Source organism: Eurosta solidaginis, chromosome 1 (genome assembly GCF_040869045.1).
Source record: "Eurosta solidaginis isolate ZX-2024a chromosome 1, ASM4086904v1, whole genome shotgun sequence".
Lineage (NCBI taxonomy): Eukaryota > Metazoa > Arthropoda > Insecta > Diptera > Tephritidae > Eurosta > Eurosta solidaginis.
Window position 1 is genome coordinate 92,360,288 of NC_090319.1, and position 24,631 is coordinate 92,384,918.

General features: G+C 41.8%; 1 protein-coding gene across 4 annotated transcripts in view; it reads left to right on the forward strand.

Moving 5' to 3' along the window:
• Positions 1-24,631, forward strand: part of LOC137236478 (uncharacterized) — a 52,105-nt gene that overhangs the window by 10,254 nt on the left and 17,220 nt on the right. For 2 of the 4 annotated variants that reach the window (XM_067759124.1, XM_067759125.1), the window contains exons 2-5: positions 7,357-7,418; positions 14,123-14,377; positions 17,164-17,228; positions 17,454-18,034. In XM_067759124.1, coding sequence (XP_067615225.1) covers positions 14,284-14,377; positions 17,164-17,228; positions 17,454-18,034 — 740 coding nt within the window. In that variant the 5' untranslated portion in view covers positions 7,357-7,418; positions 14,123-14,283. The remainder of the gene's footprint in view (positions 1-7,356; positions 7,419-14,122; positions 14,378-17,163; positions 17,229-17,453; positions 18,035-24,631) is intronic. The other 2 variants (XM_067759121.1, XM_067759122.1) reach the window with 1 other exon arrangement.

Below are 24,631 nucleotides of genomic sequence, written 5' to 3' on the forward strand. Positions count from 1 at the left end.
TTAAATAAATAAATAAAGGGAGTCAAAGGAGACTGGCAGTTACCCCCAGCGAGTAAGGGGGTCAGAATATACCCGCGGTAGGTATGCCTGTCGTAAGAGGCGACTAAAATACCAGATTCAAGGGGTGTGTAGCACAATCCTTCAGGTTGCCAGCGCAATATATAGCTTCTCCAAACCCAATTGTCAACCTCACCTATCCGCGGCGAATCCTGTTTCACTAACAGACGAGGCTCTGGCGACCTCAAGCTCCTCATGGATCTTGGGGGTGGGGAGCGAGGGGATGGCCTGAAGGTTTAATGTAGCTACATAAATCGTTCCCGAGATGGTCGGGCTAGCACCTTAATGGTGCTGTGGTACCGGAGCGTACCGGATCTGTATCCGGCAAAGGACCATCACATCGACAACACTCCCCAAAGCCTTCGGGGAGCAACCTTATCGCTACAACAACAACAACAGCCTGGCAGTTTCAAAAGGGGCGGACCAATGGGAGATTGGTGTTAGAGGCGTAGTTCTACATTACAACTGAAATGATGATTGGTGTCCTGTGGGGACACATCGCACGCCGAACGTACATTACGTATGTCGGGGTTGATTGTGAACAAGTAAGAGCTTAAGCTGTTACAGTATCCAGAACGAAGTTGGGGCAGGCTGCATCGTGACTGTTGTTGTTGTTGTAGCAGTGTTTCGCCAATCCAATAGGTGCGGCCAATGACAAATTGTCATCAATATCCTCTAACGGGAGTCCCTGTTTCAACAGGGGTGGACCATGGTTCCACATTACAATTGAAGAGATGGTTGGTGTCATTTCGGGACACATTGCAAGCAGGACATACATTTTGTATATCGGGGTTGGTTCTGAATACGCAAGTGTTTAACCTGTTACAGTACCCCGATCGAAGTTGATCTAGAGTGACGCGCGTTTCCCTAGGGAGAGTGCGTTCCTCCTCTGCTAGTTCTGGGTATTTTACTTTAAATACCAGATACGCTGGGCAATTCCTGGCATATAGGTCCAACGCCTGTTTTTGGACATCACTGAGGACCTGTTTGTGTTTTTTGGCTTCATATGGCTGTGTTCTCAGGCGCCGTCTTTCCTCATAATGCCTATGGATATGACCCCTTAAGCCCCTGGGCGGCGTAGCCTCATCAACCAGATTTCTTTTGGGATGCCCAGATGTCTGGGTATTCAACAGAAACTGTTTGTTTAGCATTTAATTTCTCTCTAATGGGGAGTATTCTCGTCTCATTGTGTAGGTGGTGTTCTGGGAACATAAGACAGCCGGCAGCGGTTCTGAGGGCAGTATTTTGGCAGGCCTGAATTTTCTTCCAGTGAGTAGTCTTTAGGCTTGGCGACAAAATCGGGGACGCGTAGCATACAATCGGCCGGCCAATTGCTTTGTAAATGGTAATGGGCGTTTCTTTATCTTTACCCCCAGTGCTGCCGGCAGGAGATTTGAGGATTTTATTACGGCTCTGGATTTTCGGTGCAATTGCGGTTGTATGCTGTCCAACATGTACATAGATCCCGATCGAAGGTCACACCCGAGATTTTAGTACCACTTACAAAGCAATTAGCCAGCCAATTGCATGCTACGTGTCCCCGATATGATCGCCAAGCCTAAAGACTACTCACTGCAAGAAGCTACAGGCCTGCCAAAATACTGCTCTCAGAACCGCCACGGGTTTTCTTCTTATGTCCCCAGGACACCCTCTACATAATGAGGCGAGAATACTCCCCATTAGGGAGAGAAATGAAATGCTAACCAAACAGTTCCTGTTGAATACCCCGAACACGGGCATCCCAACAGACATCTGATTGATGAGCCAACACCGCCAAGGGGCTTAAGGAGTCATCTCCGTAAGCGTTATGAGGAAATACGGCACCTGAGAACACATCCGTATGAAGCCAAAAAACACAAGCAGGTCCTCCGTGAACTCCACAAACAGGCGTTGGACCTCTATGCCAGGAATTGCCCGGTGAATCATGTACTCAAAGAACAATACCCAAAACTTGCAGAAGAGGAACGCGCACTCCCTAAGAAAACACGAGTCACTCTAGCTCAACTTCGAGCTGGATACTGAAACTCTTAGACGCGTCCAACGCTTTTATTGAATTGTCTGATCAACGCTCTAGATTGATGAGGAGTGTCATTACTAGTACCTAGGACCTACCAATTATTTTCTAGCTTTTAGTATTATTATTACTTCATTTAAGTATAGTTTTCAATAAAACCGTTTATCTTAATTTTTTTTTTAATTATCTTAAAACATTAAACGAGCAATTCTTGTATATTTGTATGTTTGTATAGCCCAACGATCTCGGGAACGGCTCAACCGATTTAAATAAAATTTGGCACAGAGATAATGTATCACCTTCTAAGACTTTCTACCTAGGTGTTGCCACTCAGAATGTTTCACAAAATTGCCACCTATTCAAAATTAAAAAAAAAAATGCATGAGATATACCGATATGGGTATCAAACGAAAGGTATTTCACTCCGCATTACAATAGGGACATTTTTGAGTAGGGTTGCCATTTAGGGTTGCCACCTATTCGAAATAAAAAAAATTGCATGAGATATGCCGATATGGTATCAAACGAAAGGTATTTCACTCCGCATTACAGCAGGCACATTTTTGAGCAGGGTTGCCATTTAGGGTTGGGGTAGTTATACGAAATAGTACTCTACTTACTCATATTCTATTAAAGCTTTAAAGGAGAACATTCAAGTTAAAAATCTTCGTAAAAAAATCTTACACATGATTCGACATAATTTTCTTAATTTCAAACACGCTAATAAAATTGAAATGCAATATGAAGGCACCGTGGCAAATTCTAGCAAAATATATTTAATTGCATATTTTTGGCAAATATGAAATGAATAATTGCAATTTCTCACATATTACTATTAGAAAGATTTCTCACCATAGCAAAAAGATATCTCACCATTGTAATTTGCTACCGTTGAACTTTAGAGGCATATGTTCAATTTGAAAAGGACACCTAACCATTTAAATACTTACCAACAGATGGCGCTTAGGGAAGTAAGTTGAAATTTAATAAAACTGACTGATAGTTGTCATAACTGATAGTTGTCATGAAATTTACAAGTTTTTGGAATGTAATAAAATTGTGCGACTTTCATAGTGTATAACTAAAAAAATGTATGAAATTAATAATTCGGTGCATGAAGATACTCGACCTAAATAACTTCGCTTCCCAATGCAGTCGGTTCTATGTACCGGAGCGACTCGGGATTTTTCCCGACCAAGGACTATCATTTCAGTGTGACCCCATCTAATTTGTTTCGTCCCTCCCACAATTGTCATCCTCCCAGCAGCTCCTTGCAGCAGGACTGCTCATTCTCTTACTCCGTGAAGGCATCGAATCCAATCCGGGTCCGTCTCCTGACCCCGGTCCTGAGAAATGGTTTTGTGCATCTGCCGGAAAAGAATCTTTTTAGGACGGTCATACTCTGTTCAGTGTGTCTCGTGCAAGGGATGGTTGCATCGGACAGGTTGTTCTGGGCTTGATCCCAAAACCCGACGTCCACGTAACTTTTATAAATCTTTTGTGGCTCCTTGCTGTTCACGCCCAAGGGCTTCCCGTAGTCTACGCCTAAGCGCCCCCCACTACCTTCCAGCAGCCCCGCTGCTCAGCAAGCCACAACAAGTACCCGCTGCTGCTCGCGCCCCACGGCGCCAACAACTCAAACAGCTGATACCACTCATAACTACTACCTTCGTAGTAGAGTTGGTAGCAATGCTGAGCATCAGCCCCTGCCCCGCCTTCTCCCCCCCCCCCCCCCCCTCTTTTCCGGCAGCAATGGTGCAGGTCAGGGAAGCAGACTCTTAGTCCCTACCTCCGTTTGCACCGTCTGCCAGCACAGAATATATAGGTATGCGACATCCGCCCAATGCAGCTCCTGCCTTGGGTGGTGCCACTTTCCTAGATGTTCTGGTCTCCGCGACGGCAACCCCCGACGGGTTTCATCGCGCCATGTTGCCAGGTCGCAAATCCAAATCATACGGGTACCCCAATGCTTGCCCAAGGACGCCCAGTCCCAGGGCCACAACAGCAATTACGTCCTGGCCTTCCACAACCCAGGCGTAGTCACCCGTCACTTACCCCCAGAGTGGCGACGTCTCCCCTTATGCACTTCAGAATTCTGCAGTTAAACTGTAATGGACTAACTGGGAAGATTACGGAGATAGTCGATTTCATGAAGCGGCACAACATCTGCATTGCTGCGATTCAAGAGACTAAACTCACAGCAAGATCTGCATTGCAGACCTGCTCTGGGTATAGTGTCCACAGGAAAGACCGCGAGAGCGGAAATGGAGGCGTTCTCGCGTTTATCATACACCACTCTGGGCAATATTATATATTTGATCCTGGCATCGACCGCAGGGACAATGTCTTAGAACTTCAAGGCCTATCTGTCCGGTCAGGCGATGCAAACCTAGAAATCATCAACATCTACATCCCTCCCACCTGTTGCCCCAGTGGATACCGCCCTAATATCAGGGCCTTACTCACTGGCAACAATCGCATTATCTTAGGCGATTTCAATGCCCATCATGATCTATGGCATTCAAACTTGCGGGCGGACAGTAGGGGTGAGATGTTGGCGGATCAAATAGAAGAAACGACGTTCTGCACAATAAACGGGGACGCCCCCACACGTATGGTAGGAAGCTGTCACAGCTCGCCAGATATCTCAATCGTGAGCGCAGATCTCGTAAACTGCGTCAACTGGCAGCCGATGGTAACATTGGCATCCGACCACCTGCCCATACTTATTTCGCTTGAGCGTACCGCCCACTTCATCGTCACTGAAAAACGCACTTTCATAAACTTCAAAAAAGGAAAGTGGAAAGAATATAAATCCTTTACAGACAACCGCTTTGCTGCCCTCCCTATCCCGACTGATGCCCGCCAAGGGGAGCGTGCCTTCCGTAAGGTCATTAAATCCGCCTCGGGACATTTCATTCCCGCCGGGAGAATTCCCGAAATCCGGCCCCACTTCCCGGCGGAGGCCGCAAACTTAGCGAGAGAACGTGACCTTATAAGACAGCTTGATCCAGGCGACCCCCAAATATGGGATATAAACCAACACATCAGATTGCTTGTGGATGAACACAAGCGGGCGAAATGGGAGGAGCGCCTAAGAGGTTGTAACCTCTCTACCGGTGTGGGTAAACTTTGGTCCACCGTAAAGTCCCTATCGAATCCGACTAAGCACAAAGACAAAGTTTCCATCGCCTTTGGCGACAAAGTGCTGTCGGACACGAAAAAATGCGCGAGCGCTTTCTGCCGACAATATATAATGCATCCTACGGTCGACAAAGATAGACGGAGAGCCAATAGACACGCACAGACAAACACAAATTCAGCGCATCACCAATCACCATCACCGCTAAAGAGGTTGAGGACGCCATTGGTCGTGGTAAACCATCCAAAGCAGGTGGCCCAGACGGCATAGCCATGCCGATGCTTAAAAGCCTAGGGAAAGAGGGTTTCAAATATTTAGCGCATGTCTTAAACCTGTCTCTTTCCACCTTTGTCATACCTGAGAAATGGAAAATGGCCAAGATGGTCCCGCTGCTAAAGCCTGGGAAACCAGCTAACATAGGTGAGTCGTATCGTCCGATATCTCTCCTATCGCCAGTAGCAAAGACGCTTGAAGCCATTTTGCTCCCTTATTTCCAAGCAAATTTGCAGCTAGCCCCTCATCAGCATGGCTTCAGAAAACTCCATAGCACTACCACCGCGCTAAATGCCATTAGCACCCAGATAAATTGCGGTTTAAATCAAAACCTCAACCATAGAACAGTACTCGTAGCGCTAGACCTATCAAAAGCTTTTGATACGGTCAACCATGGCTCGTTACTGTAAGACCTGGAAGGGTCTACCCTTCCCCCATGTCTTAAAAGGTGGACCGCAAATTATCTGGGTGGTCGGCAGGCATCGGTGCAATTTAGAAACGAAACATCAAAACCAAGGAGAATTAAACAAGGGGTGCCATAGGGTGGTGTCCTATCCCCACTTTTGTTTAATTTCTACATATCTAAGCTACCTTCACCACCGGAAGGAGTCACAATCGTTTCCTACGCCGATGACTGCACAATAATGGCCACAGGCCCAGGCCCAAAGATCGATGCGCTATGCAATAAAATAAACGGCTACCTCCATGATCTCTCCAGTTTTTTCGCCTCGCGAAACCTGGCATTATCACCGACTAAATCTTCCGCGACCTTATTTACAACATGGACGTCCCAAATGTCGACCATTTTGAACATCCACGTCGATGGCACTACGCTACCGACTGTCCTACACCCCAAAATCTTGGGTGTGACGTTTGATCAGGATCTACATTTTGGTGAGCACGCAGCCGCAATTGTTCCGAGAATTCAGAGCCGTAACAAAATCCTCAAATCCCTCGCTGGCAGTACTTGGGGAAAAGATAAAGAAACGCTCATGACTGCATACAAAGCAATTAGCCAGCCGATTACGTGCTACGCGTCACCCATATGGTCGCCAAGCCTAAAAATCACCCACTGGAAGAAACTACAGGCCTGCCAAAATACTGCTCTCAGAATCGCCACGGGCTGTCTTCTTATGTCCCCAGAACACCATCTGCATAATGAGGCGAGAATACTCCCCATCAGGGAGAGAAATGAGATGCTGACCAAACAGTTCCTGTTGAATACCCAGAAACCTGGGCACCCCAACAGACATCTGATTGATGAACCAGCACCCCTAGGGGCTTAAGGAGTTATCTCCGTAAGCATTTTGAGGAAATACGGCACCTGAGAACCCAGCCGTATGAAGTGAAAAAACACAGGCAGGTCCTTGGTGAACTTCATAAACAGGCGTCGGACCTTTATGCCGAGAATTGCCCGGTGAATCCAGTACTTAACGAAAATTATCCAAAACTCGCGGAAGAGGAACGCATACTCCCCCGGGGAACGCGTGTCACTCTTGCTCAACTTCGTTCTGGATACTGTAACAGGTTAAACTCTTACCTATCCAGAATAAACCCCGACATACAAAATGTATGCCCCGCTTGCAATGTGTCCCCACATGACACCAACCATCTCTTCAATTGTAATGTGGAACCAACGCCTCTAACACCCCTTTCCTTATGGTCCACCCCTGTTGAAACGGCAAGTTTCCTTGGACTCCCGTTAGAGGATATTGATGACAATTTGTGATCGGTCGCGGCTATTAGGTGGGGCGAGCATTGCTACACCAACAACAACAACCTAAATAACTTAGTTCTCGATTTCACTAATTGTCATAACAATCCCTTATACTATAAGCTGGAATTACCCATTTCAAATTTTTCATTCCAGTTCATTTTGCGGTTAGTGTTTCATATGTTTTTGATATCTATTTTTAAGGAAATCAAATATTGGTAAGTAAAAATATATAACAGGTATATGTACATATAAAAAGTAGAGTTTTAATGATGACATGTAGAACAAAGTATGTTATGCGGCATACTCGAAGATTGCGAAGCAAAGTTCGGTCGCCCAGGTACTTTTATTTATAACGCTTATCCTCACTAGCTACAGCGGATACACAAATCTCCATTGGCCATACTGTATAACCTATAGCTGAATCGGATGCGGTGAATAGTGGCCACACACACGATTTGTAGAGGTAATACATAGAGGTGAAATATAATCACATATTTCAGTTGCATCTGAGTATAATGCGTATTGAAATTTAGGAGTACTAATTTTCTGCGCAGCATTTTCAGAAGAGTAGATAGATAAAGTTTAAACGCTTAGCAGACCATATAAAGTTTAAGCGGAAACTTATATAGATGTAAAAAAATATAGCTATTCTTTCGCTCTAAAGTTTGAAAATTAACTAAAAGGAAATTGAATGCAACATAAACTTTTATAGATATGAATTTCTATTTTTGGAATAACGCTAAATGGAAAATTTAAATACCTACGAAGTTCGTAGTACGAACCAAAGTAATTTCATCGTAAGTAATTTATTCATACATGGATATGTACACTAAGCGCGTCACGAAGCCTCGTGCAACCATGGCCAGCTAGTTGTCGATGCTACAAGGTGCTAGTTTAAGCTACAGTTAGGGTAAATCTTAGCTTTACTTTGCCACCTTGGTCGTTTAAACTAAGATGAACATTCATATATCCTGTTGGCATTCATATATAGTTGGCAGTATTTTTAAAAATTATGCTTGAATGTATCATTGTTATGTATGTATGTAAAGTTGTTAAGGAATTTTTCAAATTAAACGACATTCTATCATTGAACAAGACACAGATTAGTGTAGTTGCCCTGCAAAAAATGCGATTAGTGTAGGATGAATCCAGAATGAGTCGCAAATGAATATGCGACTATAGACAGTTCTAAGCTCTTTATGTGGGTTGGAGTGCTTCCTTTTGTTTGAACATGTTTTTTGGAGTGACCAATTGTACACTGAAAGAAAAATACTGGTAAAATCAACCGAAATACGGATCAATTCAACCGAAATTTATGTCAATGTTTATCCATCGCAACAAGATGATGAATCAACTGCGCACAAATCGTTGATTCGTGATTGACCGTTTTAGTAGTCAAATGAACAAAAAAGTTGTTGCGACAGCTTTGTACGAAAGTACCTATGTTGCCATATAAATAAATAAATGTAAGGTGCGATAACCTCCGGAGAGATTTTAGGCCGAGCTTCTCTTTCAATTTGTGTCGTGTGCTCCTTTTTGATTTTACCTACAAATTGGCTGAATGGGACCTACTTGTTTTATGACGACTCCGAACGGTATTTGCGAAGCAGAGGAGTTTTCACTGAGAGCTTTTCATGGCAGAAACACACTCGGAGTGCTTGCCAAACACTACCGATGGTGGACTCCGCTTAGAAAAATTGTCTTCTAATTGAAAAACCTTATTTCAAAAATTTTGATGTTGCTTTGTCGGGTGTGAACCCAGGGCATTCGGTGTGGTAGGCGGAGCACGCTACCATCACACCACGGTGGCACCTACTAACCGAACGTCAATTGGGCGCACATCAAGTATGCTGGCACACATTAAACATTATACACTTTATTATTTTGTTTTATTAAACGCCTTTTCACCAAATTTTATATTTTATAATTTATTAATTTATAGGTTTGAACTTCGATTTTGAAATAGAAATGAAAATAGTAGTCACAAAACTGATACTCAATTCTTTCAGTTGCAGCTCAGCTCATTCTCAATTTCTTCTCTCGCATGTAGTTGCCACACTTGATTGTTTCGAACAAAACTTTTGGTATAAATGTTTGACATAACATTTTAAATAGAGAACTTGTAAGTTATAGAAAAGTAAAGAATCAAATCGCAGGAAGGTAATTCACCACTGGAGTAACTTAACATGTAATTCGGCAAGTTTAATTTTCGTAACACTTTATGTTGAAACGATTCCAAAACAACTCGAACTTTTATGTTGTCGGAAACATCAACATTAAAAAGGATGTTTTTATCATGGTATAAATATTACAAGGTAAAACCGTTGAGAGTCGAAATGACGTTTAAAAAAATTTTTAAGTTCTCACTGCTCTCACATTTTTATTTTTTTATTTTGGTTTTGATTTCATAACAGAAATATAACAAACTGTAATTCTATGCGACAGCGTGACACTCTTAATACACGTCCAAAAATATCAAGAGGGGTATCAAAAGACGCATTTTGGATCCGGGATAGCAAATCCGAAAGCGGCGGTAAAAAATTTTGGGTCTGTCAAGAGATATTTGCAAGAGAAGTTTTGAAAATTTTCATGTGGTTGTTGTAATTTTGATGATTTTGTGGTAGCCACAAAAAAAATTGTGAACATATGTAAGTGTTTTGCGGATATAGTTTTGGTCTCCAAACCGGTGTTGGACCCACCCAAGTAATTTTTTATAAGCGCGGCCAAAGGCCTCCAATGCAGAAAGGTGTTCTGCGCAAAAATACTATAGATCCCACCCTCGGTTTCGGAGCACTCCGGGATAATTTTTCGGTGTTTCGTTAATATCTTTTGATCGATCAACAATTTTTATTTTCCGCCTTTGGATTATTGTTGTCGAGGTCAATACGAGTCTTTTGACACCTCTCTCGGTATTTTTGGACGCGTATTACCAGCGTCAAAAATTTTTGAGTTCTAACTTAATATTATGATATTTTATCCAAAACCGAATTTTTTATTGGTGGAAATAACTTTTTTTTTTTGGTGGGAAAGAAATCTCAACGGTCAACCGCATTCCAGAATTTTCAATTCAAGAATTGTATTGTGGTTGCCCGCAAAAAGAAGCATCAGGCCACGATCCTCTTCTGAGGAATTTTCTTCAACAAATTGTTTAGAAATTTATCTGCGTCTGCGCGACGAGAAGAAAAACCCGACTTACCGCCTACTAATAATAACAATTTGGTGTGATATATATTTCTGAGGAGATTAAGGTCTAGCTTTCCATCCAATTTGAAGGCTACGTATCGTGTATTCGTTTTTCTACGAACTGGCTCACCTAAATAATTGTATCTGCTAAGGCGGACGAACTTTTGGCGCCAAGGTAATCCCGAGGGACAATCAATACCATTTATACAAATTTTCGTAAATATTTTTGATGGATAGGCCAACACACTAGCTCTACACCACGACGGCAGACTTTGACCGTTCAGCCGGAAAATTCAGACTCCACGAACTATCATACTCCAACTGGACGATGATGTTTAGCTAAGCTGCGAAGAGCTACAGCGTTTTTGCTGGCGTGGGCAAGTTATGGGAAGATCACTGGGTTCGGAGAAGCAGGTGGGAGAAGGCTTTAATCTCTCTTGGTGTCCCCTGTTGGCGTCAGTTATCGCGAAACAGCGTTAGCAGGAGTGACTTGTTACGTACCGACCAGCATCTCCTAAACGGTTAAGCGCCAATTAAAAAATTTAGCTTCCAACCGCGAGGAAAAGGGCCAAAACAAACCAAAGAATACCTCCAAAATAATTTTTTTCCGCAGTACCGAAGTCATTTGAGACTGCTGATATCTTATAAAGTAAAGTTTCAGCATATTTAAGGGTTAAAGACGTATCAACCAAGTGAAGAGAGATGAATGAAAAATCAATAGGGATGGACTCCAACATTCGCTTCTTAATTAGAAGAGGTTAAGAAGTAAGGTCTTTTCTTTTGTCCCTTTGCAAAAATAGGACGAGGCATCCATTTTTTGCCATATACATAAAAACCGAATTCAAAACTTCGAAATATTTTTTCACTTATTTCATAAGCATTTTATTTTTTTGGGATTTAAAAAAAATTAAAAACGTCAAACCAACAATTTCTTTTGTGTTTACTTTGGTTTGGCATTTCCACAAAGTTTAAGAGAGTGATTTTAAAATTTTTTTAAAACTCAAAAAACCATTATGGCCAAGAAGAGTAAATGGTTTTACCTGGTAATATTTATACCATGGTTTTTTATTATCTTATTAGATTCGTTTGCGTGAGTGAAAATTTGTAAAAACTTTAACAAAATGTTACTAACTTTGGAAAAATCCTGTTCGTTCAAACGAAACTTTTGCAACAAGAGGGCGCAATTTTGCATTTCGCTTGGAGGAGAAGTTGCAAAATTATACCCGATAAATAGGTGTCCCGGTATCTCATCATTTTTTGCACAGTAAATTCAAAAAAGTGTTTTTTAGTTTTGTATTGATAACTGAAAAACTAGTTTTTTGTTGTTTTCCCATTTTGTGTGTTTTTTCGATTTGGTGGTTTTTTTATTTTGGTGTTTTTTTTAACAAGCGGCACCATCGTCATAAGTACAAATAAGAGAGCGCGTACAGCGTAAAATTCTCTTTGAAATTGCTTATGTATTGACCATGGCGCAACGATACAAGGTGGCAGCATGGAACAGCTGATTATAAACTTTTTTTTGATTTGATACATTAACTTCCGGCGCAGTACGATTTTGACATTTGTCCATCGAATTTACAAAAACAAAGTACATGGAATTTTTATGTATGTTTGTAGGTATGTCACCATGCTGCCACCTTGTATCATTCCGCTATGGTATTGACTGTTTATCGCTGTTGAAAGGACCAGTGAGATCAGTTGTGCTAGTAGAAAAATCAGTTAGATTGATTGGGAATCTGTCAATTTTACAGAATTTTGTTAACTTAAGAGCGACAATTTCTCTTCTGTTGAAATTACTAAACTAATTTGTTCGCTTGTCAAAGAACTCGGTCGAATTAACCATAATTCGATCAATTTCACCGAATCTCCGTTAAGTCAAGAACAACAGAACCGATTTGTTGATTTTACTAGCACCATTTCTTTCAGTGTATCTGTTTATGTCCGGACGTTTAATTTTTGACGGGTCCTCTTTATGCCCTTCGAGTACTGTCGGACAGATCGTTTTTCTACTCCCGTTTATACCCTTGTTGTTGTTGTTGTATTAACGATAAAGCCTCTTCCCGAAGGATTTGGGAGTGTTATCGGCGTTGATTGTCCTTTGACGGATATAGATCCGCTACGTTCCGGTAACAAAGCACCATTGAGGTACTAGCCCGACCATCTCGGGAACGATTTATACGACCATTAAATCTTCTAGGCCATCCCGCCGTCCCCACCCCCTAGTTCCATGATTCGCAGTTCGAAGTTTCATTCAAATGGGTCAATTCGTTTTCGAGGTAGTAGCGGAAAAACAAAATAATATATTGTGACGAATATTAGTATCAATAAGTGATACTTACATCACTAGGCGGTTATTAAATAAAGGCACAACAACAATAAGGCAAGCTGCCACTCTACCTACATAAACACATTAATCATCATTTACGCACATACATACAAGGCAACGGGGATATACTCATAAACACATGTAATCATCAGCCGAAGTAGTACTCACATATACACACGCATATGGCTATGCGATTAGTTGTGAAGTAAGAGTTATTGTGATGTACTCTCAAAGTAGTATAATAAAGACCATTTTGCATTATTGAATATTGGAATTATTTATTTAACAGTTTAGCGATACGGACGTTAGTAGAAGGTGTAAAATAGGCGGAGTTTCCCTAAATTCGTTACAATATATAAAATTGAAAAGCACCAAATCAAGATAGGTGGCTAGCTTACTTGGAAATATGTAAAGGTAAGGTTGAACTGGCCGGTCAACAAAGACCTCACATAGACTGAATGTGTCCATAGTGTTACCGGAATTTGTTTGACGATCAAAACGGTACTAGGACTTATGTTGCAGAAGAACTCTACCCTCTTGGCAAATACTAGAAGTTTTCTAGACCTAGCTTATCGCTGACTCGAGATCTGTCAACTCTGACGCTGCTAATAACTGGAACCTTGACCTGGCGAGCGCAGAACACGAACACAGAACGTGCTCAACCGTTTCTTCCTGCAACGCACACTTCCTATACTTCCTGTTACTGACGGGACCTAACTTATAAGCTTGTGACGCCAGAAGGCAGTCTTCAATTAGCATACCCATCACGAGCCTTAAGTCTTCTCTCTTCAGAGATATGAACCTCCTTTAGATTTCTCCCAAACGGATTGCGACGTCTATCGTCGTTTCAGCGAGTGTTGCACCCTCCTTCGCCAACAGGAGGAGGAAACAGATAACGATAGAGTTTTACTATAAAATCGATGACACATCTTTAACCCGGCTATACAAGCCGATAATAAACCGATCATTCGACGATAATAACACAACAATTACCTGTCGGTATCGGTTGTTACAGATAATATGACGACGAAGCTCTTCATCAACAGCAGAGATAAACTGAGCTTATCTCAGCCTCCGATAATGATTTTATTGGTTACAACAAAATTGATGATAGTTTTTATTTTGATGTTTAAAGGAATGCCAAACAAAAACACCTTAGTCCGAAGTGATAATAATATATAAGAAGCCGCCAAACGATTCCTCATCAGACTTCTCTATCTTAGGACTTATGCCATTAATGGTTATTTTTGTGCTCTGAATTTTTACAAATTTTAAAATTCGTATGAGAATAGGATCTGTTTTTCTTAGTTGGGAGAGCGATGCAGTCTAATGTACATACAAACACATATACATATGTATGTAAGTTCTGTCCGTTCTGTAGTTTATTCAATTTCTTTTCCACTATTTTAGTTACTCACTGGCGCAGCTGAGGTGGCTTAGGCGGTTGACGTAAAAAGCGCAATTAATGCATTTATTTTGATTTGTCATTACGATGCTATACATAAAGTGAACTATAACGGGAACAGGTCGCTAACAAAATATTCTGAATAAATAAATAAAAAACATAAAAAATGGAGAATAATGAAGAGGAAATGCGACGACATATGCGACATGAAATAGAAGTTCCAACTTATCACCATGAAATGGATATTAACGGCGACGGATGTAAGTTTGTTTTTGTTTTTAATTATTTATAAGTAAAATATGTATAATAACGCTGCGCTTTTTATCAGTTTTTTAAAAATACTAGTCAAAACAGTACATAAATGTTGTGAAAAGTTTGTAAAATAGAGATCACGAATGTATAGAAACGTTGAGAGCTTCTCCTAAAAAAACAAATTCTAAAACTTTGCACGGTATGGCTATACATATTAGGGTGGATCGATTTGCATGGACGAAAGTTAACCGATATCCCGCCATCGATTTTTCGATAGGATTTGGGCTCAGGAAAAAAGTTCCACTACGCATACCAAAAAAAAAAAAATAATTTTCCAGCCTGCGAAATATCTTTTTTTTTACTTTTTTCGACTTTGATTTTTAAGGTGTTTTTCATGGCGCAATTAGGAGGAAACCCTCGGCCTAAATCTCCTCGGAGGTATATCGCGACTTTTATTTATTGATGTTACTGCGTTAGAGGTGACATAACCTTAAGTAAACAACTTAGAATAGTTAACAGGAACTGGGGCCTTAGGCCAAAAGTAATGATGTGTAGAACATACAGCGGTCATAAGGCCCATCATATCTTACGGAGCGTTAGTGTGTTGTAGCGATGAGCATTAGTGTCGTGGCCACCACAGAATAAGCAATACAACATTAAGAAAATAAACAGAGGGCAGCACGCGCAGGGGTAAAAGGAGCACATAGGTCGAGTCCAAAGGAGGCGCTAAAAGTTATGCCTAACCAGCTGTTAATGACCTCCACATATTTCTTACAGCTACTAGCTCAGTCATTAGAAACACGAAGTCTAGAATCTTTAATGAAAAGCTGTATGGCCTTTGAATGCTCCTCCACGTGGATGCAAGAACAGATTACCTATCACCACATTGAACTTTGACAAGAACTTCGTGGTGAGGTGTCCTTCAAGGACGGAACCTCATTCTACACTAATGGGTCCAAAACGGCCCGCGGTGCTTTTCTCAGTACAGTTAAGAGTCGCAACATCCATCCGTCTTCCAAACTAGGTATATATATATATATATAGAGGCAGCATACCTTGCGCCATCACGCTTACTTGGGTACCCGGTCACACGAACATTGACGGCATTGAAAAAAAGGAAGAACTGGCAAAGGCCGATGTATCGTTAAAGAGTAACACTCCTATCAATCTCAAGACATTTCGACATTCGGAATAGGTACTCTACTAAAATGAAAAACGCCTAGCAACAAAGCTCACCACTGTCAAACAGGTTCAATGGGCCCGGTCTAATTTCAGCCCATTCAAGTCTCCAGGACCGGATGGGGTGTACCCTTGTCTGTTACAGCAAGGGATAAATCGTATAGCCCCAGTCTTATCCACTTTACATAAGGCATCACTACTGCTCGGCCATATCCTAAATAGGTGGACAGAGGTTAAGGTAGTATTTTTACCAAAGCCAGGGAAACCCGAGCAACTCCCTCGTCGTATCGACCAATAAGCCTCTGCTCGTTTCTCCTAAAGAGTATGGAGAAAATCTTAGATCAACATATCAGGGGGGTCAATCTAAATAAACTCCTTCTGTGTAGGAACCAGTTCGCCTACCAGTCAGGGAAATTCACGGAGACGGCTATTAATAGTCTCACGGTAAAAATCGAAAAGGCTCTAGAATCAAAAAATATAGCCCTCTACGCTTTTATTGATATATCAAGGGCTTTCGATAACACAACACATCAAGCTATCGAACAAACTATGATTGACAAGGACATAAGCCCTATAATAATTCGATGGGTGCTGTCCATGTTAAAGAGTAGAAAAATCCATTTGGAACTGGGAAGGACAACTGAATCAATTGCGGCCACAAGAGGATGCCCACAAGGAGGTGTGCTCTCCCCTCTCCTGTGGACCCTGGTCATAGATGACCTTCAGTTATTGCACACCAAGGGATTTGACACACAAGGGTATGCAGATGACCTAATTATTTGCATCACAGGGATGCACGAGGAAACAATATCACATCGCATGAAACAAGCCCTTTATATCATAGAGAGATGGTGCGATACCAAAGGATGGTCTATCAATCCTAACAAAACTGTAATAGTGGATTTCACCCGGAGAAGGAAGCATCACAGCAGCAAAGGCAGCACAGCAAACAACCACCCATGCTACTTGGGATTGTGTCATCTCACCGCATTGCACTACTATCACAGATGTATTGTGCCAGCCCCAGCGGGTTATGTATGGGCCCTAGAATATACTCGGTCGTAAGACGCGAATAAAATACCGAATTGGTTCAAGGGGTTGTGGAGCGCAACGATCTCAAGCGGTTGTCAGCGCATAATATAGCTTCTCCAACCCAATTTTCAACCGCACCTACCCCTGGCGAATCCTGTTTCTGGCGACCCCGAACTCCTGATGGATCTAGGGGGTGGGATAGATAGGCCTAGAAGATTGCATGTAGTCATACCAAATCGTTCCCGAGGTGGTTGGGCTAGTACCTTTATGGCGCTTGTTACCGGAACGTACCAGATATGCATCCGGCAAAGGACCATCAACATCGATAACACCCCCCAAGGCCTTCGGGGAGTGTCATTATCCTTACAACAACAACAACATGTATTGTGCCACAACACCCCATCCGAACCGAAAACCCTCAGAAAGTTTAGTCAATTATGAACCGAAGGTGTATTCTTGTCGCGGTCAGGGTTCTGAAATTTATCTAGAAGTAGTTTTTTTATACGTACTTCCTCATTAAGGCTACGTATGCATTGCAAGTAATTTCCTTGAATTAATTTTTTATCCTTATTTGTAATTTTAGCTGCCGCATATGGGTTGGTCTACGATCGCGGGGAACGTACATCTACACTGGGTCTATCAATCGAGGTACAAATACATATATATATATATATTTATGCATATACAAAACTATATACTACAAATAGCATAGTGGGGATGGTGAACTAAGCGAATTTACTAAGCATCCAAGTGCTGCTGTTTTAAGCAATTCGGTCCGTTCACTTCTACCAATGAAACAAAAACACATAGACCTTTAAAAAGAAAAAAATAAAATAAAACGAAATTAATAAATATATGAACTTTCTTTTGTAGCCAAATCCACTGACCTTCTATATGAGCACAACACCAGCTGAATCTGTTGCTGTTGCTGCTGCTGTCGCAAATTATCATAATATACACAACTATCCATCTGACGTGCTTACGCCAACACCACCACCAAATGCAACGCCACATTATGAAGGAACAGTTACAACAACGCTAGCATACGATCCTACGTCGAATGCACCGCCGCCATCAATAGTGACTCAACCTATTGGTGTACAAATGTATTCACCAGTACAACATCACGTGCATCATTATAATCATGTACATTCCCATCATCATCATGCTATGTCACACGGAGCACATCATCATGTGCATCATACACATGTGCCTGGTGGTCACATTGAGCATGAACATCAGCATCATCACCACCAGCACCAGCATCCACATACGCTCCACTCGCCCCATCATCCAAATCAGCATCAGCATACACATTCAACGTCTATGTCTGCTGTACAAATGAATAGCGACCATTCCGCTTATGATGCTTGTTTAATGCGACGTTATCCTTATTTGCTGTGCAACAAATGTTTGTCCAATACATGCCACTGTTCACACGACAGCACTTCCGGGTAAGTACTGCCTTTTTTGTAAACAGGGTTGTTAATGTCTGTATGAAACAGAAGGCAGTCCTCCCTGCCGGCAACGTATATTCTCCCTGGTAAAATTCAGATGTTTTATAAAGCTCAGATTCCAGTCATGCATGACCTTCAGTTGCTGAAATCTAATGTATTTGACACATAACTGTATGCAAACGACTTAGTAATCTGCATCACAGGTATACGTACAAGGGGAACAATATCTAGTCGCATACATTAAGCCCTGTGCATCATAGAAGATGGGTAGTGTGATACCAAAGGATTGTCTATCAATCCAAAGAAACTGTCCTAGTACATTTTAGCCCGAAAAAAAACTATCCATGCCAGATCCATACCTGGGTGGCACCACTAAAATCCGATTTTCAATGAAAGCTACACTAGACAGAACCCTCACTAACAGACGAGGTTCTGGCGACCCCAAGCTCCTCACGGAACTTGGGGGTGGGGAGGGCGAGATGGCCTGAAGGTCTAATGTGGCCATATAAATCGTTCCCGAGATGGTCGGGCTAGCACCTTAATGGAGCTGTGTTACCGGAGCGTAGCGGATCTGCATCCGGCAAAGGACCATCACATCGATAACACTCCCCAAAGCATTCGGGGAGCAACCTTATCGCTATAACAACAACAACAACACTTGCTCCATTTAAAATTCAAAATATCTCTGAGTTAAAGAGCGGAAACATGACATGGCATATGAAAGTAATAAGAAAATTCATAGGAAATTCCGTATTGCAACTACGTGACGCAATGGCCCCAATCCTCAGAATCTCACAGAATTTAGAGTTGTCCATTGTGGACAGAACTCTTTGAGAAACAGGGAATCTATATACTGACCCCAACTCAGAGGTCTGGTTCACGGATGGCACGGAAGACATTTGATAGCAGAAAAACGGGAGCTGCAATAAAAGTTTGCGGTAGAGAGGAGTATCCTTATTATGTCAGACAACCAGGCATCCTAACATACCTTGCAGTCCTGCACAATTACTTCCAATCTAGTTGATGAATGCATTTGAGTCCTAAATGTCTGGGAGCCAATAACAAATTTTGTTAGAATGGGTTTCCTGGTATCAGGGGCATGAGGGTAATGAACAGGCAGACTACAAAGCCAAGCAGGATGCTGAGAACTTCTTTGGGCTCCCAAAGGCATACTCATGTGATACCATAAGTATCTGGGAACAAAGCAGTTCAGACGACACTGGATTGAGTAAACTGGGTAAAAGAAGGCTATATTGTTTATGCTCTGCGAATGCGTCTCTCTGCAAGACTCTTCCATCTAAGTCGAAAATCTCTTAATCCCCTCGTGATATGGAGTAAAAACCTGAAGAGGTACATACTAAAATATATTAAAATGCCTCCATATAGAGTAATAGGCTGAAAGGTGAAGCACAATAGATCTAAATAAATGTCGCAGTGCAGGCTTAATATTAATAAAAATAATAATAATAAAGCTCAGAAGAGAGTGATAAGGACACTTCCTGAAGGTTTTGGGGAGAGTTATCGGTGTTGTTGGTCCTCCTCCGAATATAGATCCGGTACGTTCCGGTTCCGGATTGATTTAATATGCCCGCATTGAACCTTTTAGGCCAAACCTTAAAGCTCACTTTAGAAAACTGTCCTTAGTCATTTGTATTTGATGCTGATTTGGTTATAATAGGTAGGCAGTTATAATGGCTGCGACCCAGGTCGCGCAAGTAGCTAATGAAGAGTCGTTTTGATGCCATAAAACTCGTCTGAACCTATTAAGTGTTGCATCGGTGTACTACAACAATCTCCATGCAGGTTACGGGTTAGAATATTCCCGCGGTAGGTATACCGATCCTAAAAGCTGATTATAATACCATAGCTTACCCAATCCATGATTGGTGTGTTAATCACATTGCACGACCCTACTGTGATCTGTTTATATTTTATCATTGATCTTTTTATAGGGGTCTCATCTTCTTTCCATCTAATAGGCGAATAGCGGGGCGGTGGTTTCACCTTACTTAGGATAAAGTATTTTCAATGGAGCTGTGCGGTATCTTCTCTACTGAAGTTGACAACAAAGCATTCTCTTCGGAGCTATGAGGACTCTTCTCCACTGAAGTTGACCGTAAAGTATTCTCTTCGAAGCTATGCGGTCTCTTCTGCTTTCGAAGTTGATAATAAAAAATGCAATAGGGTTTTCCCTTGGAGGCTCTGTCACAACAGCTGCCTCTGTACCTATTTTCAGCGATGCATAAATTTTTCAATTGATTCTTCTGTAGAAGGTCAAACAAAAGGTTGATGTTGTTGTTGTTGTTGTAGCGATAAGGTTGCTCCCCGAAGGCTTTGGGGAGTGTTATCGATGTGATGGTCCTTTGCCGGATACAGATCCGGTACGCTCCGGTACCACAGCACCATTAAGGTGCTAGCCCGACTATCTCGGGAACGATTTATGTGGCCAAATTTACCCTTCAGGCCATTCCCTCCCTCCCCACCGCCAAGTTCCATGAGGAGCTTGGGGTCGCCAGAGCCTCGTCTGTTAGTGAACCAGGATTCGCCGGGGATAGGTGAGGTTGGCAATTGGGTTTGGAGAAGCTATATATTGCGCTGGCAACCTGAAGGGTTGCGCTACACAGCCCCTTGAATCTGGTATTTTAGTCGCCTCTTACGACAGGCATACCTACCGCGGGGACGAAAGGTTGATCATATCCCTTAATTGTGACCCCGGAGTATACCTGTTGAGTAAATGAAGACAAAGCAGATGCCCATCGTTTGTGGATGATAATTGAACGAGTGGGGTATGTGGAAATGTTTACAACTGCGTTAGGCATCGGATTTTGTAAATGTGATTAATAGCTGAGACGTTATGTCGTAGACGCGAAGGGACATTTTGATTCTATGTGATGAAAAGGCTCCAATCACATCCCTTAATTGTGAAATTGAATAATGTATCTGATGGCGTCTCAAGAGTCGAAACATGATGTAGATTATTAATAAAATGGAAAAGGTTTTAGATAGCCATTATATCTTACCAAGGAAAGACCTTGTGGTTGTACACCATTTGGTACCAATGACCGTGCACTGATGTGTTTGGCAGGGATCATGGATCCATTGTGTGTTTGATACCGTGAGATTGAGACATACGATGGTAGGTACGCACGTTAAGTATATAATATTATTGTACTGCAACCAGCCTGAGCTGTTATAAAATCAAGAACATTTGGAAGACCTATTTCCGATAATCTGTCCTGATTTTCCAGAGAGGTGCTTCCGAAGGATCTCTTACCATGAGCCGGTCATTTACACAGAAAGTGCTCAACAGTATGTGTGGTAGTTAAGTCTTTACAACTTCTGCAGTGGTCATTATGCAGAATACCCATCTTTTTCCCAACGAACGGGGCCTGCTATAAGTTTATGTGTTTCGGCGCTATATCTACTCAGTAGACCCCTTGTACTTCAGTCATTTTGGTCTGGTCATGGTGCTCATAGTGCTCTTCCACTTTTACTGAACTTTTTACATATAAATACTTCGAATTTCTAACTTGGCTGCCACTGGGGGTATGCCTTCCTCGATGCTGGCTATTCCCTTATTTGTCATCTCATTTCTTTCGATTTAAATACGAACCGGAATCCAGATAACCGATGTTTCTAGAGTTTCCGTTAATGCAGCTTTCAGTGGCTTGCATGTTGCTTCGGTGTCAGAAAAGATAGATACCTTTCCCGTTATCTTCAGGGTCTCGAGTGATTTACAGGTTTACCAAATTGGGAGGACTTCCGCTTGAATAGCACTACAGTATGACACAGATTATATGACGTAGATATTTCTTGAGGATGCGGAGATTCCAGCCCACACACCTGAGACCGTTTTACGAAATTCGTGTTGTTTTGCTGATTTCCCGACAGGGTGGATAATTGATGTATATTGGAACGATTTTCCGTCATCCCGTCAAATTTGGTTTGGAGACAAACCGGTTTCGGCGTTGCCCCATCGTCACTGCCGTTTCTCGATTTTCGATCAGAACGAAAAATGACCAAATTTTACAGGGAATGGCAGGAATCTATTTATTTATTTATTTCTTTATTTAAAGTCGACACAAAAGGAAAACGGTTGACTGGTAAAGTATAAAATTTGTACAAAATGTATTAAACTTATAAATTATAAGATTGACATTAAATAAAAATAAACTTATGCATTTAACAATTCAAATTGATTCAGAGAGAATATCAAACTATAAAATATCAGAAGTCAAATTAGAAAGTATCAGGCGATTTAATGCAGGAAGCGAACATTCGATACTTATACATTTATACAGGTCATTGTAGTGCACGCACCAAATCCCCAGAGGGTCACTTTTTGCGGTAAAAGAAAAGGTACGTAGTGTCTCGACGTCCTAGCGGGAACAGCGAAATTAAGCCGAGATAGCAATTCAGAAGATTCAATCTCACCGACGACCAGCTTATGGATGAACAACACCCCAAGTAGAATTCTACGATTTTCAAGAGTAGGCAGATTGATGAGAAGAAGCCTACTTCTGTAAGGTGGAAGATGAATGCTAGAATCCCAATTAAGACCGCGAAGTGCAAATATTAAAAATTGCTTCTGCACAGACTCAATCCGCGTTATATGATTATTGTGTCCAGGACACCAGACACACGAGCAATATTCAAGTACTGAGCGGACCAAGGAAGTGTATAGGATCTTCTTGAGATAAGGATCGTTAAATTCTTTCGCCCAACGTTTAACAAAGCCAAGTATACCCGTTGCTTTATTTACAATGAATGAAATATGCGTATTAAAGTATAGTTTTGGGGGCGAAAAGTATACGTAAATCATTAACGGCAGATAATCGCTCCAGAGGTGCAAAATTTAGAGTATATAGTGTCAAAAATGGCTTTACTCGGTGAAAAGTCATAAGCTTGCATTTTGAGCAGTTTAAAACGAGTAGGTTCGCTGTGCACCAGCTCTGAAATGAATCCAAATTAACTTGAAGGAGGTTCCGACTAAACAAGTCCGTGGGCAAGTATGTATGGCAAAGTTTTACATCATACGCATACACAAGAGCCCGGGAATGTTTAAGTATTAGTGGTAAGTCATTTATGAAAAGGGTAAAAGGCAATGGGCCCAGATGGCTACCCTGAGGTACGCCAGAGGTTACATTAATTGTCTTAGATGCAATTTTTTTGACCAACCCTATTGAGTCCTGTTTGTAAGGTAGCTTCCGAGCCATAATCAAAAAAAAAAAAAAAATAAAAATAAAAAATGAATCAGTAGAGTGTGGTTGACAAAGTCGAAAGCTTTACTAAAATCGGTGTATATCACATGTGTTTGTTGTATATACAGGAAGCCGTCCCTTACTATGGAAGTAAACTCCAGTAAGTTGGTGGTGGTTGACCCTCGGGCCACAAAACCATGTTGGCAGGAAGATAATAAAGATTTGCACATATGGTGAAGCTGGCAAGTAACTATTTGCTCGAAGGTTTTAGGGATAGCTGAGAGCTTAGCAATACCCCTGTAGTTTTCAATATTAGACCTGCTACCTTTTTTATGTAGGGGATTAATAAAAAACTGTTTCCAAATTGAGGGAAATATCGCAGAATTTATAGATAATTGAAATAATCTCAAAATCGGTTCCGATAAACTCACAGCGCAGTGCTTGAGTACACAACCGGGTACACCATCTGGCCCCGGAGAATTTGTTGGTTTCACTGCTGAGAGACTTTGAAATACTGTGTTGTAGTCAATTACAGGATTCAAAATACAATTTCAACTATTTATGCAATACGGATAATGACTTGAATTGATACTATTAGACGAATAGGTTGACCTTAAGAATTCAGCGAATAATTCCACAGCATCATGATCAGAGCTGGCAGATCTACCACCGTAAGAGAAGGAAGACGGAAATCCCGGGGTTTTTCTTTTCGAATTAACAAATCCGTAAAACTGTTCGGGATTGCACAAAATATCTAGGAATCATCCTAGACAGTAAGCTGTGATGGAAGCTGAATGTGGAGGAGAGGGTTAAGAAGGCTTCAACGGCACTTTATGCATGTAAAAGAATGCTGGGGTGTACGTGGGGCTTATCGCCCTCCCTTTCTCATTGGGTTTTTACAGCGATTGTAAGCCCTATTCTATACTATGGAGTTCTTGTTTGGTGGAAAGTCACCCAAATGCAACCTCAAAAAATTAGAGGGGGTATGCAGACTATCAATGCTTAGCATTACGGGAGCCCTGAAAACAACCCCGACAGCTGCACTGTATGCCATTCTGCACGTTCTACCTGTAGCCCTGGTAGCAAAGAACATAGCGTTAACAACTGCAACCAGGTTCGGTGCCTCGGGGCAGCTTGAGCGCCGACCATACTGTCATAGTAGTATAGCGTCATCAATCACAAGACGAACAGACTACCTGATTCCCTATCTGCGCTTCGAGGGCGATCTTAAGGCCACATTAGAGGTGGACGGTTGGCGCAAGGGTGCTCAAATGGCGGACTATGCGATACGTGTGTACACAAATGGTTCCAAAGTAGTGGAAGGAGTAGGGTCTGCGGTATACTGTGCTGATCCAGAAATAAACAGATCCTACAGGCTGCCGGATTACTGTAG